This window comes from Pleurodeles waltl, chromosome 2_1, assembly GCF_031143425.1.
Source record: "Pleurodeles waltl isolate 20211129_DDA chromosome 2_1, aPleWal1.hap1.20221129, whole genome shotgun sequence".
Classification (NCBI taxonomy): Eukaryota; Metazoa; Chordata; class Amphibia; order Caudata; family Salamandridae; genus Pleurodeles; species Pleurodeles waltl.
Genome location: NC_090438.1, coordinates 565,563,577 through 565,579,324, shown reverse-complemented (window position 1 = coordinate 565,579,324; position 15,748 = coordinate 565,563,577). Strand labels below are relative to the sequence as shown.

General features: G+C 39.4%; 1 protein-coding gene across 1 annotated transcript in view; it reads right to left on the bottom strand.

Moving 5' to 3' along the window:
* Positions 1-1,042: 1,042 nt before the first annotated feature.
* Positions 1,043-15,748, bottom strand: part of STAC (SH3 and cysteine rich domain) — a 1,272,108-nt gene continuing 1,257,402 nt past the window's right edge. Inside the window, exon 11 of the mRNA XM_069214962.1 lies at positions 1,043-5,947. Within this exon, the coding sequence (XP_069071063.1) occupies positions 5,849-5,947 (99 nt within the window). The 3' untranslated portion in view covers positions 1,043-5,848. The remainder of the gene's footprint in view (positions 5,948-15,748) is intronic.

Here is a 15,748-nt window from a genome sequence, read left to right as displayed (position 1 = left end):
GAAAGAGACTTTGGAAACCTCTTGTGTGATTAGTTTCCACATTTATTTTGTGAAGAGAGACCAGTATGATTTGTTTTGAAAAAGTGGTCTGCGGTCTCCCGTTTACTACAGGGATCGGTAATTCTAGGATGATAAAATATGACACTAATCGGAGATGTCATCTCTGGAATGGGGAATTACTTCAAAAATCAGTTTCCTCTCCAATTTCGTCAGATAATCCCTGAATTCTCTTTTCGGTCCAATTCAGGAATACTGACTAACTTCAAAAGAGGATAGAAATACTTAAACTACCTTTATTCTTCTCTGTATGCAGTGCTAATTTATTTCTGGAGTACAGGAAATTTTGTCATTAACTCAGGCTGGTTTCAGTGGACTGTTTCAGCCTTGAATCCTCCTTCTTAGGTCTACACAACCACTCCTCGAATGCAGCATCGATTTACTGGTAACTGTTTTTGTTTCCAGGAATTAGTGAATATGTGCTGCTCTTCTCACATCACATGTGCTGGTGAGCACACATACTAAAGAAGCAGAATGGAAAGATGTGGTTAGGACTCTGCAGGCTTATTTAGAGCCACCAGAGAATGTGCAAGACTGTGGCAGGCGTCAGGAGCACTGCCACGCCCGAGGTAGCACACCCTAATGCATTGCTACTAATCAACAACTAGAATGGAGTGGCGGGTGCAGTAAGTCCAACAAAACTGCTTTCATGATCTGGAGTAGAAGAGGCAGAATTAAAAGGCCAAGGAATCTATTGGGAAATTTGGAACTGGGCGTCCTTGCCTTTCTTTCCATGTTTTACGTGCATGCACGTTCATGGACACAGTTAATCCTGATACTCGATTGTGGGAGCAAATTCATCAGGTAAATAAATAGAGATATTACACTCAATATTCTCAGAAATCAAAGGAAACATCGGAAGGTATTTGATCTGTGTAGACTTCTTGGGAACGTTGCCACAGAGACCTTACATCATATTCCTTAAAAAAACATCACATTCCAGTCCGTGGAATAAAAACAAAAATGACAGTTACAATCAGACTACTTCACAGTAAATTCGTTTCATTGTTTTATTGCTTTTTATAAAATAAATAAAACTGACAGCAAAAAGGCCATTGTAATTTGCAGTTAATTGCATTGCTCTATAAGTAACACGACCTTTCATTTAGAATCTTGCAACTCAATACTCAGATTCAAGGTACCAGAAATCACAGTATGCTGCTTTCATGTAAACGTAACAACCCATATAGAAAGTACATAAATAATGACTTTCTTGTTCCACATTTAACAGGCCGGGTCACACATAACTCTAACTTCATTTAAATAAACGCTAGGTCAATCGCCAATGTTTTGCTGTTCCAGTGAAAGTAAAGTAACACAAAAGCATATTTTGCATGGTAGGCGTTTTTTAAGATGTTATCAAAACTCAGGACAATTTTCGTTATAGATCGCTATTCAGTGAATTCTGCATGCAGTCCCATGAACCATAGTGCAATGAACACTGAAAATACTTCACCAAAGAAGGGCAAGCAGGGATAAAGCAAGACGAGGAAAAATATCGTTCACGTGGAAGCCGGTAGATTTGACAGATACACCCCAGCCTGTGATTCCATAGAGGCAATTTTTAAAAGTCATCATATACATTTTTATCGAGCTCATGTTTGCCCCTGGGATTTTTTGTAAGGGTCAGTGCTTGGAGACATAGCTGCATGATCTGTTTTTTTTTTTTTGTAATTACAGGAAAATGAGATCGGTAGCCTTTGTTTTTCTAGAATGTTCAGATTTGGAGTGCTTTGTTATGGAAAATATTGTGACACTGCTGCGCAATTGTCATATTTTAGAGATGTTAATGGTATGTTTGTATTTATATAGATATGATTCATACACTTCTTATGAATGATAATACTTAAAATTTATATTGGAAATAAGAAACTACAGAAGACTTATTATCTATATAATATTCTTCCCTATAAAGTTGTAATGTTAAATGTTTGTAACTGTGTGAGTGAGAAATGTCAGAGTGAGGGATTGAAGCCTAAGTCCTAGTCAGTCCCCTATGCCACGCTCAGGTTTGTGATGTGATGCCAATTAAATGGGCTTTTTTCCACAGAGTAGTACAGTTTAATTTTTTTTTAAATGAAAAATGACAAAGCTCATTGTTAAAAAGTGGCTGAGACGATGTGGTTCAAAGTATGGCATCCGGCTTGCAACCTTCAAAATTCATTAGGAATGCCACTTTCAGCACCTCACGTCGTAAATATATTCCAAGCAAAACAAACAATTCAATTCAAATAACATTTAAAGATAATTTTAGGTGGCATTAATGTTTGCTAATATATCTAAATTTGTAACCATTTGTATTTACATGACACTTTATGAAAAAAGGGGAGATGAATGTTATAAAGAGCAGTTTTAAGACTGAAAAGGGGAAGGTCACAACCTTTCATTTAAAGTTTTTTTCTTTCCCAGAGACAATCATAAATGTACAGTGTGGCGTAATGTCATGAGAGATTCATCCTCCCTAAGCAGTATATGCATAAGACAAAATGTTTCATCTCTCAAATGGGATGAAAATGCATGCTGTCCCCATTCCCATAAACATCAGATGTATAAGTGTTGAAGTCACCCTCTGTAGCGTTAGTCTGCATTATGCAGTTCAGAACCAAATGTTCACACACACTGTCCACAGTGAAGGCAAAGGCCAAAAGTTACGTTGTTTTAACCTTGATTATATGAATTTAAAGTTCAAAACATTAACCATCACCAGTTGTTTATCACAAGAATGTGATATTTGAACTGCTTTTGTACACATATGTTTACACAAAGAAATTAAGGCCCATATTTATACTTTTTTAGCGCCGCATTTGCGCCGCTTTTTGACGCAAAAGCGGCACAAACATACAAAATACAATTTTATTTTGTAAGTGCGCCGCTTTGCATCAAAAAATGACGCAAATGTGGCACTAAAAAAATATAAATATGGGCCTAAGTACCATGAATTGTGACAAAAGACTGTTAAAAGTCTAACCAGTTCTACTACTGACTTACTACCTGGGTAATCTGGTATACAGAATGGCAGCACAATGGTTCTAGGCTCTGTCAAATAGTTTGTCATAACTAAGGAAGGGATTGACTGATAATCCACTGAATGCTCTTCATGGTCGTCACTGCAAACATCTTTGAATACTTTCTTGGAACTGTAAAAGGAATGACACAGACAGACAGAGGGTGGAAAAATATGGGTAAATAATGCATAGAATGCACAACAGAATCTATTGAGTAAAACCCCAGTCCCTACACTATGGTATTGTTTGAAATGCAATAGGTCCTCCTCAAATTTCAAAACATGTAGCTTCTGCTTTCAGTCTCTAAGTATTTTGATCTCAGTCATCTTTTTAAAAATCAAATGTACCTTATAAAGATCGACTGTTGTCACGTTCCATCATTTAAATTTCTTTGTTTGGAATTAAAAATCTCCTCTGCCTAGGTCAATGTTAAGTTGGGGTACTATGATTTGAACTATACAATAGTTAACTATTTGATTTTAAGCTTCTTATTTTATATAGCTTTTATTGCTTGAGCTGTGCCCCCTGGGCATCAGGGCAGTATAGTTGAGATTATGATAAGTTATATGTTTGTATGCTTTAGGGAGAAGGGGGATATTTTCAAAGAATCAGAAAAAATCAGAGGAAGAAAGTCCAGTGATCCCATATGATCTGAGATGTTTAGACATTAGAGAAAAGCTATTTAATTACAAGGATGGAAAATCCAATTTTGTTCATAGCCATTAGGTCGAATGTTCTACAGTATCACAGAAAAACAGCACCCTATATGTACTTCAAGGCACTGCCTAAACACCTATGGCCCTAATTTGATGTTTGACTTGACAGACTCTTTTTTTTGTAAATCCAGTTCATATTGATACCTCAGCAGCCATAAATAAGGATGTACAATATGTTCATAAATATTGGCATATGATTTAGAGATGTGACCTACTACAACTATTCGGTGGCATTTTGTCAGACTAGGAAACAAATTGTCAGCAATAAGTCAGTTTCTTTGTTTATATTTGTAGGTGAAGTTCTAAAGCAATGGAGTAGTATTCCATAACACCAACACATCCTTTCATGAAGCACAAAGGAATGGTAGGGCCGGGACACTCTTATGAGTAGATGTCGCACTTTATAAATTTGTGATTAATTGATTGAACACCGGCACGTAAAAGTTAAGCATGCCTGATGCAAAACCTATTGAACCAGCCAGTGTGAAATATGAATCACATATCTATAGACAGTTACTATTTTCTAAAGGACATGTTTAGAAAAACCTATTAAAATTTACTGTAAGAAATCCATTTTTGCAGTGGTTAGCAGTTAGACTTTGGTTGTTATGCCATTGAGACATTAGTTTCTCCAGCCCTGCGTATCCCACTCATAGCTAAATACATAGTAGTACTTTAGAGTGCATCCCATACCCCTGAATGTTGCATAATTTCAGACTTAAATGCTACTAAACTAGTTGCAGCAATATGCTACTGTGGCTCGAAAATACATAGAAGGATTAAAAACAAATCAGGTTCTGTGTTCACTGGCAAGCTAGCTAAATTGAGCCATGTGCACATGCAATTTATTCTTTGACTAACAGAGATAAGATTGACGATGAAAACAGATAATGTTCAGATCAGGTACCACCTGGTCAGAGAATAACAGTAGTGTTGAAAACATTTTAATAGAAAACAATGGCAATAATGTAAAAGAAAACATAGAATGTTGCGAGAAAGGATCAGAGGGCATCTACCTTCAGAACAATTTCATTCTCAGAGTGTCACTGGGTTTTACATAATCAGAACATATCCAGAGTCAGATGGCGACTGGAATGAACCAATACAAGCCTTCCTTTATTGTAGCAGCATGGCCTGAGGAAGAAGAACTTTTGGTAGCAGTTTGGGTTACAGAGCTGGAGCCATAATAAAATTCAGTCACAGATTTATTGCAAGCTCAAGTGTGTCTTCCCCATAATCCACTGCTTTTTGGAATTATGGTCTAGCTCTATATAGTCTGAACTGTTGCAACAGCAAACACGTCTGTAAATGTTTCAGACATTTGTCTCACATTCTATTGTTCAGGAAGTCTTTCATCCGTCACTTTCTAAGAGGATACTCAGGAGAAAACCAACAAACTGTACTGGTGGGACTCAGGCAGGAATTTGGTTGGGCAGTATCATGACAAACAACATTTTTTTCAACTTTTTTAAGAGTTTGAAACTAATATCAACATATTCTACAGCTACTAAAGAACACACAACTTAAATCCATTTAGGAGGAGATCACAGTATTTGCTTGAATTGGTTCCACATGGGACATTAAAACCACTTTTTAAGTAAAGTACACTGTTGACAGATATCTAGACTTTAGACTGTAGCCACAGTTTGATACACTCATCAGAATCCAATAGAACAAAACAAGTAACTCCATGTGTTATCTTGTGACACTTCAATTGGAAGCGTAGAGCAGCTCAGAATTTTTCTCAAAACAGAACAGCCAGGCACCATGTCAAGCTCAATCTACTGTCTACAGTACAGGAAGCTGTGCTAGAAGTTGTAAGCATCAGGCTCCCAAATGGTAAACGTTCCTCTGTTTGATAAACTAGACTGGTTTCCCTACATGGGCTTCTCTACGGTATTCTCTTTACAGCAACTTTTTGCAGAATTATCAGTCCGAATTTCTCCTTTTTGCTGCCTCTTTGCGCTTTCCGGTAGTCGACTAGACAGCTCATCTAAGTAACACAGTGTGAGATGAGGCAGAGAAGCACTGCCATCAAGGATTCCAATTGGAAGAAGTATCAGGTAGACATCAGACATTTTCTAAGACATCTAAGGGAACAAAGCCTTTCTTCTTTCCGCTGCATACTTTGATAAAGCCATTGTGTTCCTCTTCTGAAGATGTGCATATCTAATTTAGAAGCAAACAGAGAAACAGGTAAAGGGATTCATGATTGCACAACAAATTTACATGCAACATCAAATGTAGTCAAATAAACAAAGAATGGAACATCGGACAAAATATAAAGTGCAATACATTTTTTGTGACCCTTATGTTTCATCAAACGACCACATGCATACACTAAAGAGGCAACAAATACAAATTAGGATGTGGATCCGGGTAAGCATATTCAATGCTTACAGATCATATAACTTTTCACAGTTTGTCTTTTCATGCAATTCTGTTAGGGCCTAGTGACTGGGTACTGCTGTCTGTGTGGTTAGGACTAGGACCGGCCGCCAATAATTCAGAAGAACAATACACAATGTACTGTTTATGGAGATGTGGCTTTGAGGATTTTGAGAATGTTTCATATTAGAAGAAGAACCCACTTCCAGAAGAGTACACAAACATAACAAATCTGCAATAACTGGCATGTTTTCAACGACACTGTTTGTTAAGCAGTCGAAAAATCTAATAAAAACATGTTTAAAAAAAAAAAAAAAACTTGCATGTTTTCATAATTTGCAAAGATTACTGGTACATTGATGAAAGGGATTTTGGAATATGATGTAACCACTTCAATGAAATAGTTAACATGCATCACAGCACAATAAAATATTGCCAATTACTGTAAATAAATAGCAGGTGATATATTCACCCTCCAAAAATGTGCAAAGTAAACTATTTTGCAATGATGTAACTAAAAGTAATGTCTCACTTTCGGCATGTAACTGACAGTCTTGCGTGACTACCCAGTGGAAACAAAGTTGGAAACAAAGATGCAGCAGAGTGACATTTCCACCTTAATATTGCATGGGACTGGGAATGAGCCCAATTGATGCTAAATTTAGATGTTTATGTAGATTGTAGACGCTCCTGACGTAAAACAGTCTGCAATCACTTCTGCTCATGATGCTATTTGTTTAGGGCCATTATACGAGTCTGTGGCTTCAGCATGTTTCTGATTAATTCTGGATCTGTTGCACTTGCCACATAATCCATCATCTGCTGCAAAATCCTCTGATTTAAAAAAAAAAAAAATCCAGCTCCCACGGAGCAAAAGTTACTAAAAACACGGCAACATGTGTTTCCGTGCATTGGAAAACCCTCCACAAAAGGTGACTTTCATCTTCCAATTGCTTATTGCTCTATGTTGGTGTATGGTTGTGTTACTCTGCCACACAATTTGGTCCTCTTTTGCCACATAGTTCCAGTAGTGCTATATGTGCTATATTGGTCAAGAAGAAAAGGCCATTCTAAAATGTAAGTGAACTGAGTCCTTAAAACGGAAACCTCAAATATGTTGATCACCCATAGTATTTTTATTGTGTCCTGGATCTAAAGATTACATAGTTGCTCTGATTGGCAATATAGTGAGAAGGCTCAAGAAACATAGTACAGATGCACAGAATCATCCCATCCATCCCACTGTGCGAAGACTCAGCTACATGTGTGGGAAAGCTCTAGTTTCTGAGCATGGCCCCTAAAGTCATTTGAATTGATATGGAGGCACTCATTCATTATTTCTGGTGGAAAAACTAAGTTTATGATGACTCAATTTAACTTTCATTGATAGATATTTTCTACGGAAAAGCAGTTTAGATGGGCAGAGATATCCCATTGTTGAGAATGCCGGTATGGTCTCATTAGATTTCAGGTGACTGTCTCTATGCTGTGACTGAACATCTGAAAACGTCAACATTGCATTTGTCTACTTTGTTTTCTAGATTATAAACAGTCTAAACAGTCCCTTTAGCTAAATCACTGTGCAACACTGGATGGATTTATGTATGTATGACAGTAACTTCTGAGAATTATGGAAGCTCACCTCTGGCTACCACCATCAATCCAAAAACATAGCAGCAGCATTTTAAATGAACAAAGCAGGAATGACAGGGTTTGACTGAATATAAAACGTCAAATAAATCAATAATAACCCTCTGGAAAATGACAAATGTATTCTCCCCTTTTAGTCAACAACGTTGAAAGGTTCATCATGACAAAAATCCTAATGCTTGAGTGCTCCAAATCCTGCTTGCACCCACGTAGGTTAGTATAAGCCACGTGTCTCCAACCAGTAGATCATGAGTTACCAGTAGCTTGCAGACACCTTAAGAGTAGCACACAGCCTAGTGTTAATTTTCAAATACAGCACAAATTCACATTTTCCCTTTAAAGGTAAGGGAAGGATGTGTTTAGTTTACGGTATTAGGCTGCAGATAGCAGGACCCGATCATGAGCAGCGCCTCAGTCAGATTTATGATCCAGGCTGGGGGCAAGGAGGTGAAGAACTGAGGAACTGAGGTATTTGACTCTTAAATTAATGTCCTCGTCAACTCAATATTGGAGAGTGAGAACAAAATGATTTTTTTTAATGCTTTTAAATCGGAGAAAATGAAAGTTAAAAGTTATCTTAGTGATTAAGTTAACTCCTAATTTTAATTTTCCCCCATTTCAAAGTGTCACGTTTACAAACAGCACGCCTCTTGCTCCTATTGGCCAGTAGACACTGTATCATATTTATAACTGAAAAATACAGTTGTTTTTTTTTAAATGGAAGAAATCTAAAGTTAATAAATATTTCTATGAAATAGGAAGTCTTAATGTTTTTTTCCACTTTCAGTTAAGCCAATTATGTCATAATGTTTTATGAAGCATGCTTCTTCACTTAAAATTTCTCTCTCCCATTTAATCAAATGGCTGTATTTTTTCTGTAATAAATGAGGCACTGTGTCTAAAGGCCATTGGGAGCAAGATGCCTACTGTCTGTAAATGTGCCACTTGGAATTGGAGGAAAATATAAACAATGAGGTTCATGGAATCCATATAAACATGCAATTAACTCTTCAGTTTAATTCTTTCAGATTTCAAAGTGTCACTTTTACGCACAGCAGGCATCTTGCTCCCAATAGCTACCAGTAACTGGTACACATAGTGCAACATTATTATTGATAAATACAGCCATTATTTCCAGTGGCTGAAATATAAAGTGTAGTAAAATGTTCTATGTTGTGAACATTTTTGCAGCACATATTTCTGCACTCAAAATTTTCCTATTTAGAAAACTGGTTGTATGTTTGCCTCATACATGTAATGGTGCTACATATGGCGAAAGGTATGTCCTGTGCGACAGGTACATAAGACACAGGCTCTCATCCTCACATACACAAATATTCATCCATACACATGTGTTCATACATCATCAAAGACCATGCTGTCATTGACACACATGGCAGCCCTGTCATAGTCCAAGTATTTTGTCAAAACCATAGTATTTGGCTCAATGGGCAATAGGCCTAAAATCAATGAAGCTGGGCATTGGGGTGTCTGGTAACAATGCATGAGTTGTTTAGCCTGCAGTAGCTCAAGATGTTGTTTTCTTATCAGAGGTAGTTTTCACTACAGAAAAGGTTGGAGACCCCTGGTATTAGCAATCTGCTAAGAGAACTACAAAATAACTGGTAAGACAGCACACATTGGATTGCATTTCAAACACACTCACAGCTGACAAAAATGTATTCTGCAACTTTTTATGGTTTGTCCAATCTGAGTTTGATTTCATTAAAAGGGAAACCTAGAGTTAAAGGCTCCTGTGCAAAATGTGGTGCAATTGTGTTATGAACTCATTTATCCCCATCCATTTTGCATGTAGTCCCTGCAAAACACTGCAGGGAATTTTGTCCTATTCAAAAAGGTATGCCAGTGACAGTAAGTGAATACTAATGTGAAGATCTTTGCACTCAGTAAAGGGTGTCCCCAGAGCTTGCTGATAGGGGTTACAGTGCGATGTAATAGTAAGAAGCTCCCAATGTGGTGGTAACCTAATAGATAACATTAGAATTGTCCAGAAGCTGATAATAATTGTAGGTCATTACTTTATCTCCTGGATTCACCACAATGGCATTTGAGGTAAAAGGAGTTCTATGAAACATCCAGTGCATGTGGTAAGAGGTCTCAAGATAATGGGTGATAAAATGAAGGTGGTTCCCAGATGAAAATGTGAGGGTTTGGATTGCTGATGAAAAATAAGAAGTGCTGTAGGAAGGCAAGGTATGTGCTGAGCACCTTTTGAGTCTTATGAGTGATGTGAGAGGTACTGTATGTCAATTATATAGACCAAAGCACTGTATCTCTGTGAAAGGGTAATGCAGTTGGCGAATGTTCTGGTTGTCAGGAACAGGAAGAAAGAACTGTATGTCTGTGAAAGGTTGTGATTTGCTTGGTGTAGGGATCAGTTTTTAAGCATGTAAGACTCAGAGAGAGTCTGGATGTCTACGGATATTGACAAAGCCAGTGTGAGTTTCTAGAGATATCAGCGGTGATGGATACAGGTACATTCTGAATGTCTATAATCATTTTCAGTGGTTGTGTAAGATGCTCTCAGATTCTGCATCAATTTAAGTGAGCTCACACTTGTCAGGCAGAATTCGTTTGAGCTCCTTTGTGCATGTCACCAAGGGTTTCCTTCTGTTTTTTTTTTTTTACTAGGAGCACTTGCTGCTCAGATAAGCCCACTCCACTCAGACACTGGGCTAGATGTACTTTCTATATATGAAAAATGTAATTGTTTGGTGCCTCAGGAACTCCTCTCCAGCACCTTGGTCAAGTTAGCTCTCTCCCTCTCTGCATTACCGCTTCAAGCACCCTACCATCACAAGCAAGCTCACTAACTTAGTAAGGTATGTTGTGGACAACTTCCTGTCATATAGTTGACACATTTACTCTAGAGTTTGTATACATCAGGCACTCAGACATTGCACATGACTACCAGGCCGCAGTCAGCAATGAAGCAGATTCTATCTGTGATTCACAAGCTTTATCTAGGTTAGATGTAGCGTACTCCCTGATCCAGGTGTTACTTCCTAACATAATGATTTTTCTGTGAGACCCTGTCCATTTAGCACAATCAAATCATAATAATGCCTGACTAAAACATGGCCACTGTGAGTTCTTTTATCTAACATCTCCTTGATAGTCTTGATTTTTATATTCCTATTAATACCATTAGCATTACAGGATTCAATTGTGAAGCACCTAGAATCCATGGTTTCCGAACTCATTGAAAGCTTCATCTGTCTTCCCCCACACCTCTTATGGCTCTACAAGGTGAAAAACCTGTAACATCAACACATCAATTCAAAAAGAAAAAAAACTTCTGGACTTTTCTACCATAATTTATCCAACCTGCAGTGACCCTAGCCCTGCCCCAATACCGCCTACCACAGGATCTGCTCCCACCATGAGCTCTCTTTGTCCCCACCCACCCATGAGTACCCACCTTTCCTCCCCTTAATCACCCTTCCACTAACATGACACTCAGGTGACTGCAAATGCAGATGATGAGGGGCTGTCCTGCCTGCTATATCGCCCTACCGACATACCAGAGTGACCTGCAAAAATGGAGAACTGCACCTGAAGTAACACATATGTATGAATCTGAAGGCATATTGAAGAAACAGGGGTACTTTTAAAACTGCCCAAGTCACTTATGTCCGATGCCCCCCCCGCAACAGACCTTTGGATGCTCTGTAGGAACACCTTGACCTGCTCCAAAGAGTAAAAAATCAGAGATTGACCCTAGTAAGGGAGTTTTAATTTTGACTGTTGGATAATTCCTGCTGGTATCCCTTGATGTTTGAAGCTATCTGTCATTGATATGACTTCTTGGTGGCTCCGTGCTGCGGCTAAAGACATATACTAAAAAAATACTGAAAGAGTAATTGTGTAGGGGTATGCTTGTGCTTTATCCCTTGGTACCTTGCCCAGAATGTGTTCTTTCACACTAAAATCACCAAAGTTCACTAGGATAGTTCATGGGTAGTTGGAGTTTGGGGACTGGAGCACCGCAACATGACATGGCTGTGTGATAGTGAGGTCCGTGTCCTTGGCTGCTATCTCAGGAATCATGTGCTTAACAATTAGATTTTAGAATAATTTGGTAACAGTCTGGCTGTTTTCTTGGACCTCAGGATCCCAATAAATTTCAAGTTGAAACAGTAAGACCTGTATTTGACATCTTCGAGTTTCAACTGTAATTCAGTGAGTTCTGATTGAAGTTAAGTTTTGTAGAGTCTTAGTTGTTCTTAAAATCTTCTAGATTGGACACTCTTTGCTCCAGTTACATAACCCTTAGGTGAGTAGCTGAACGCTAGTGTTGATCTGAACCAGGAGGTGGCTTGTCTCTTCTGAAAGATTTTCATCTCCCTGATTTCTCCTAATCTTTGCTATAGAATTGCCTCCATTGGTAGTGATTGGGCCATTTGAGGCAGAGGCATTGGGTCTGTGCCAGAAAGCTGGGCCTGTAGGAGATTGGAATCCAAGATTGACTTATCTCCTTTCCCACAGAGAGTTTCTGCTACATTGTGAGGAGCTCTATTCTCCGTGGGGTTGACCAGAGCTGCTGAGGTTATTCCTGGGCAGGAGTTGATGGAGTTATCCATAACTCTGTTATAATCCGATCAGCCACTATGTCGTCCTCCTCACTCAGTGATCCCTTAGAACCAGGGGCAGCAAACATACATATATTGGCAGTTTTTTTAGGCATAGTAGCATTGCCAAATGAGGGTGTGCGAGGGACACTGGCAAGGTTGAAAGATCCAGGTTTGGGGGATGGCTGAAGGACAAGATTTAGAGAGGGTGTTGGGGAGACCTTCGCTGAATCAGCAGGTAAATACTTTGCTTAGCTATCCTCATCGATTTCAAGAATATTCAGAGACAAATCTGATGTTGATGGACTATTAAAATTGAATTTGTTGCATTGGACCTCAGAAGCCACTAGAGACCCCGTGGCCACTAACTCCTTAGCAATTGCTTTCTGCGGCATTTGCGTCAAGCTACTAGCCTGGCATTCGCCTTCAAAACATTTAGGTCCTGGTATCAATATAGAAGTTGTGTGGGTGCGGTGCTTAGTTCCCCTAGCGGCTTTGCCCAGCACACAAGCTCTTACAGAAATATCCATTGAGAGTCACTTCATTGGCACCAGGAAAGTAAGTTGTGCACTTGTGTGCAGAGTTGAAAGGAAAATTACTAGTGACTAAAATCTAATAATAAATACTAACAAGTGAGAGAGTTGTTAGGCCAAAAAGTGCCATTGCTTTCACTGCCTTTAAAGCATACTCTGAACTTTACATAACCCTTTGCAGCTTGAATCGCAAACCCGCTAGGCTAGTAGATTCCTGGAAATAAATGTTTCCTTCATAACCCTTATTTGACTTATAAGATTTTATAAAAATGTTGTCCTAAAACAATGGAACCAGTATTAATTATACCCTTTTGCATCTACTAACCTGCTTTGGAAAGCACTGACATGCATAGAGAAATAACCAATTTACTCTGTATGAATGACTTAACATTGTGAGAATGATAGGAATGGAAATTAAAAACTATACTTATGGATTTAAATTGTTCTTGCAGAGGGAAAACATGTATGGGAAAAGAAGGATGTGTATCCAACCCCTTCCGTTTGTCAAGACACTCATTGTATGAATCTGCAACATGTCAAGAAAATGTTTACAAATGTTAATAATTGTGACAATCAATAATGTAAAAAAAAGGTGTCTGAGGGAAAGAATAGGAGACCCCCAAAACTGACCCAGCTGAAACAGACCAGACTGATCCGATTCAAGACCGTGACCATAGCTGAGCCATCGACAGAGCGTGCAGAGAGCTGATGCAAGCAGATGTTTAGGTTTGAAATGTAGAAGGCGCCCTTATCGGCTGCCACCTACTCCATGTGAGCTGCCTGTTTCTTAGGTTATCTAGGTATGGGATAGTTGTTTATTCCGCTGCAAAAAAGACTTAAGCATTGCACTGAGACAGAAAGGATTTGATAAAGTGATGCAGAGTAGAATTATAGCAATAACCACATTAAACTGACAGATGTGGGAAACTGTGGTATTGTACGAGAGTGAATACTTTTGAATCGTTCTGCTAACTATTCCCAGACTGGACTGACAATGATACTTAGTTAAGACAGAGACGAACAGACTAGGAATAGATTCAGGACACACTTCATGCTTCTTTCTGTAAAACTTTTTGTTAATTATTAAAAATTATTACTAGATGTTTCTTATAATAAATATTTTAAACTCTCCAACAATTCTCTTTATTGACTCAAAAATCCAGACTTTCTAATTACAATTTTATCTTATAAGTATATTGTTGCAGTTTAGTAAATACCTGACAGCCAGCTCAAAGAAAGATCCATACTGATGGTCCAGGAAAAGAAGAGTAAGTTGTAGCAGGGAAAAGTGGTTGCTCATTTAAAACTGAGATGGTGCTTCTTTAATGTGTGTGCACCTAGCACCTTTGAGGGTGCTTCGATGTGTGGCCAGAAAGGTCAGGTTAATGTAAGACAGGATTGACGAGCATGCAGGGGTACTCCAGGAGGTCACTCGCTGCTAGGAGAACTGCCTCCGCAAAGCATCAAGGGTTACCCACACCTGAAATGGATCCAAACAGGTCACTCCTTAAATTTGAACTGCCTTGATGCCTTGTTCCCTAGAAAGTCTTAAATGCCTTGCGAGCCTTCATTGCCTCTCCAGGCGATGTGCTGCCATGCATTATTGGACACCAGCTCAATCTGTAGTACTGGAAAAACACCATGGCTTGCCCCCTTTACTTCAACTACTGTATCCCTCATCACAATACAAGGAGCTTCTCATGAGGTCATACGGTCATGAAGCCCTGCAGTCCTCGCCATCTTTAGGTTCTCATGTGGTGACAATCGGGGGGGAGGAGCAGGTTTAGCAACAGCCAGAATACGGAATGCGTTATACATTGACGGCGCACTGGCAGGAAGCATGCTTCTTCTTGGAGTATATTGAATGCGAAATCAAGGAAATCTGGGCACCTGTCCAAATGGGATTTTCATGAGGCTGTAAATGTGGGGAGAGCCATAGGCCTCTGCAACATTGTGATGCAGTAAAATCAGAATAGAAGCAGCACTACAACACCGGTGGTGCAGTGGCCGTCATGCACGCACCACCTTGCCCCCATCAATCAATCCGTTTTTGTAAAGCACGGGTACTCACTCTTGAGGGTCTCAAGGCGCTCGATGGGGGGGGGCTCATCTCATCTGAAGAGCCACATCTTAAGGTTCTTCCTTAAGATGGTGAGTGATGAGCTTTGTCTGAGGTGTAGGGGGAGGTTGTTCCAGATCGTTGCTGTGATCTAGGTGAAGAATCGTCCTCCAGCAGTGGTTTTCTGAATGCAAGGGATGGTGGCCAGCGCCAGCTAGGCGGAGCAAAAGGATCTGGCGGGAGTGTGGAAGGAGATGCGGTGATTGAGGTAGGCTGGTTCTGCGTTGTGTATGGCCTTGTACGTGTGGGTGAGAATCTTGAAGTTGATCCCTTTCTCGACAGGGAGCCAGTGGAGGGTCCTCAGGAGTTGGGAGATACGTTCTCAGTGTGGGAGGTTCAGGATGAGTCTGGTGGCAGCGTTCTGGATGAGTTGTAGCTTCTTGATGTTTCTCGTCCCCATACATCCAAAAGCAGTCTCAACCACGGAGTATAGCAGAAGCTCTATGTTCCCCCTATGGCATTAATAATCACGCCAAATTTAGGGCCATTTTGATGTGGCTCAATTATCTAAAAGCGCAGATTATTCTTTTCAAGAGACCGAATTCCAAGCCTCGGCTAAACAGCCAAGTGTCCTTGGATTTATTTCACATGATTACTATGCATCCACCAGCACTGCAGCAAGGGGGTGGCAGTCCTGATTTCGGAAGAATCTTTCATGTGAAGAAGATCTTTCATGTGAGGTGCAACA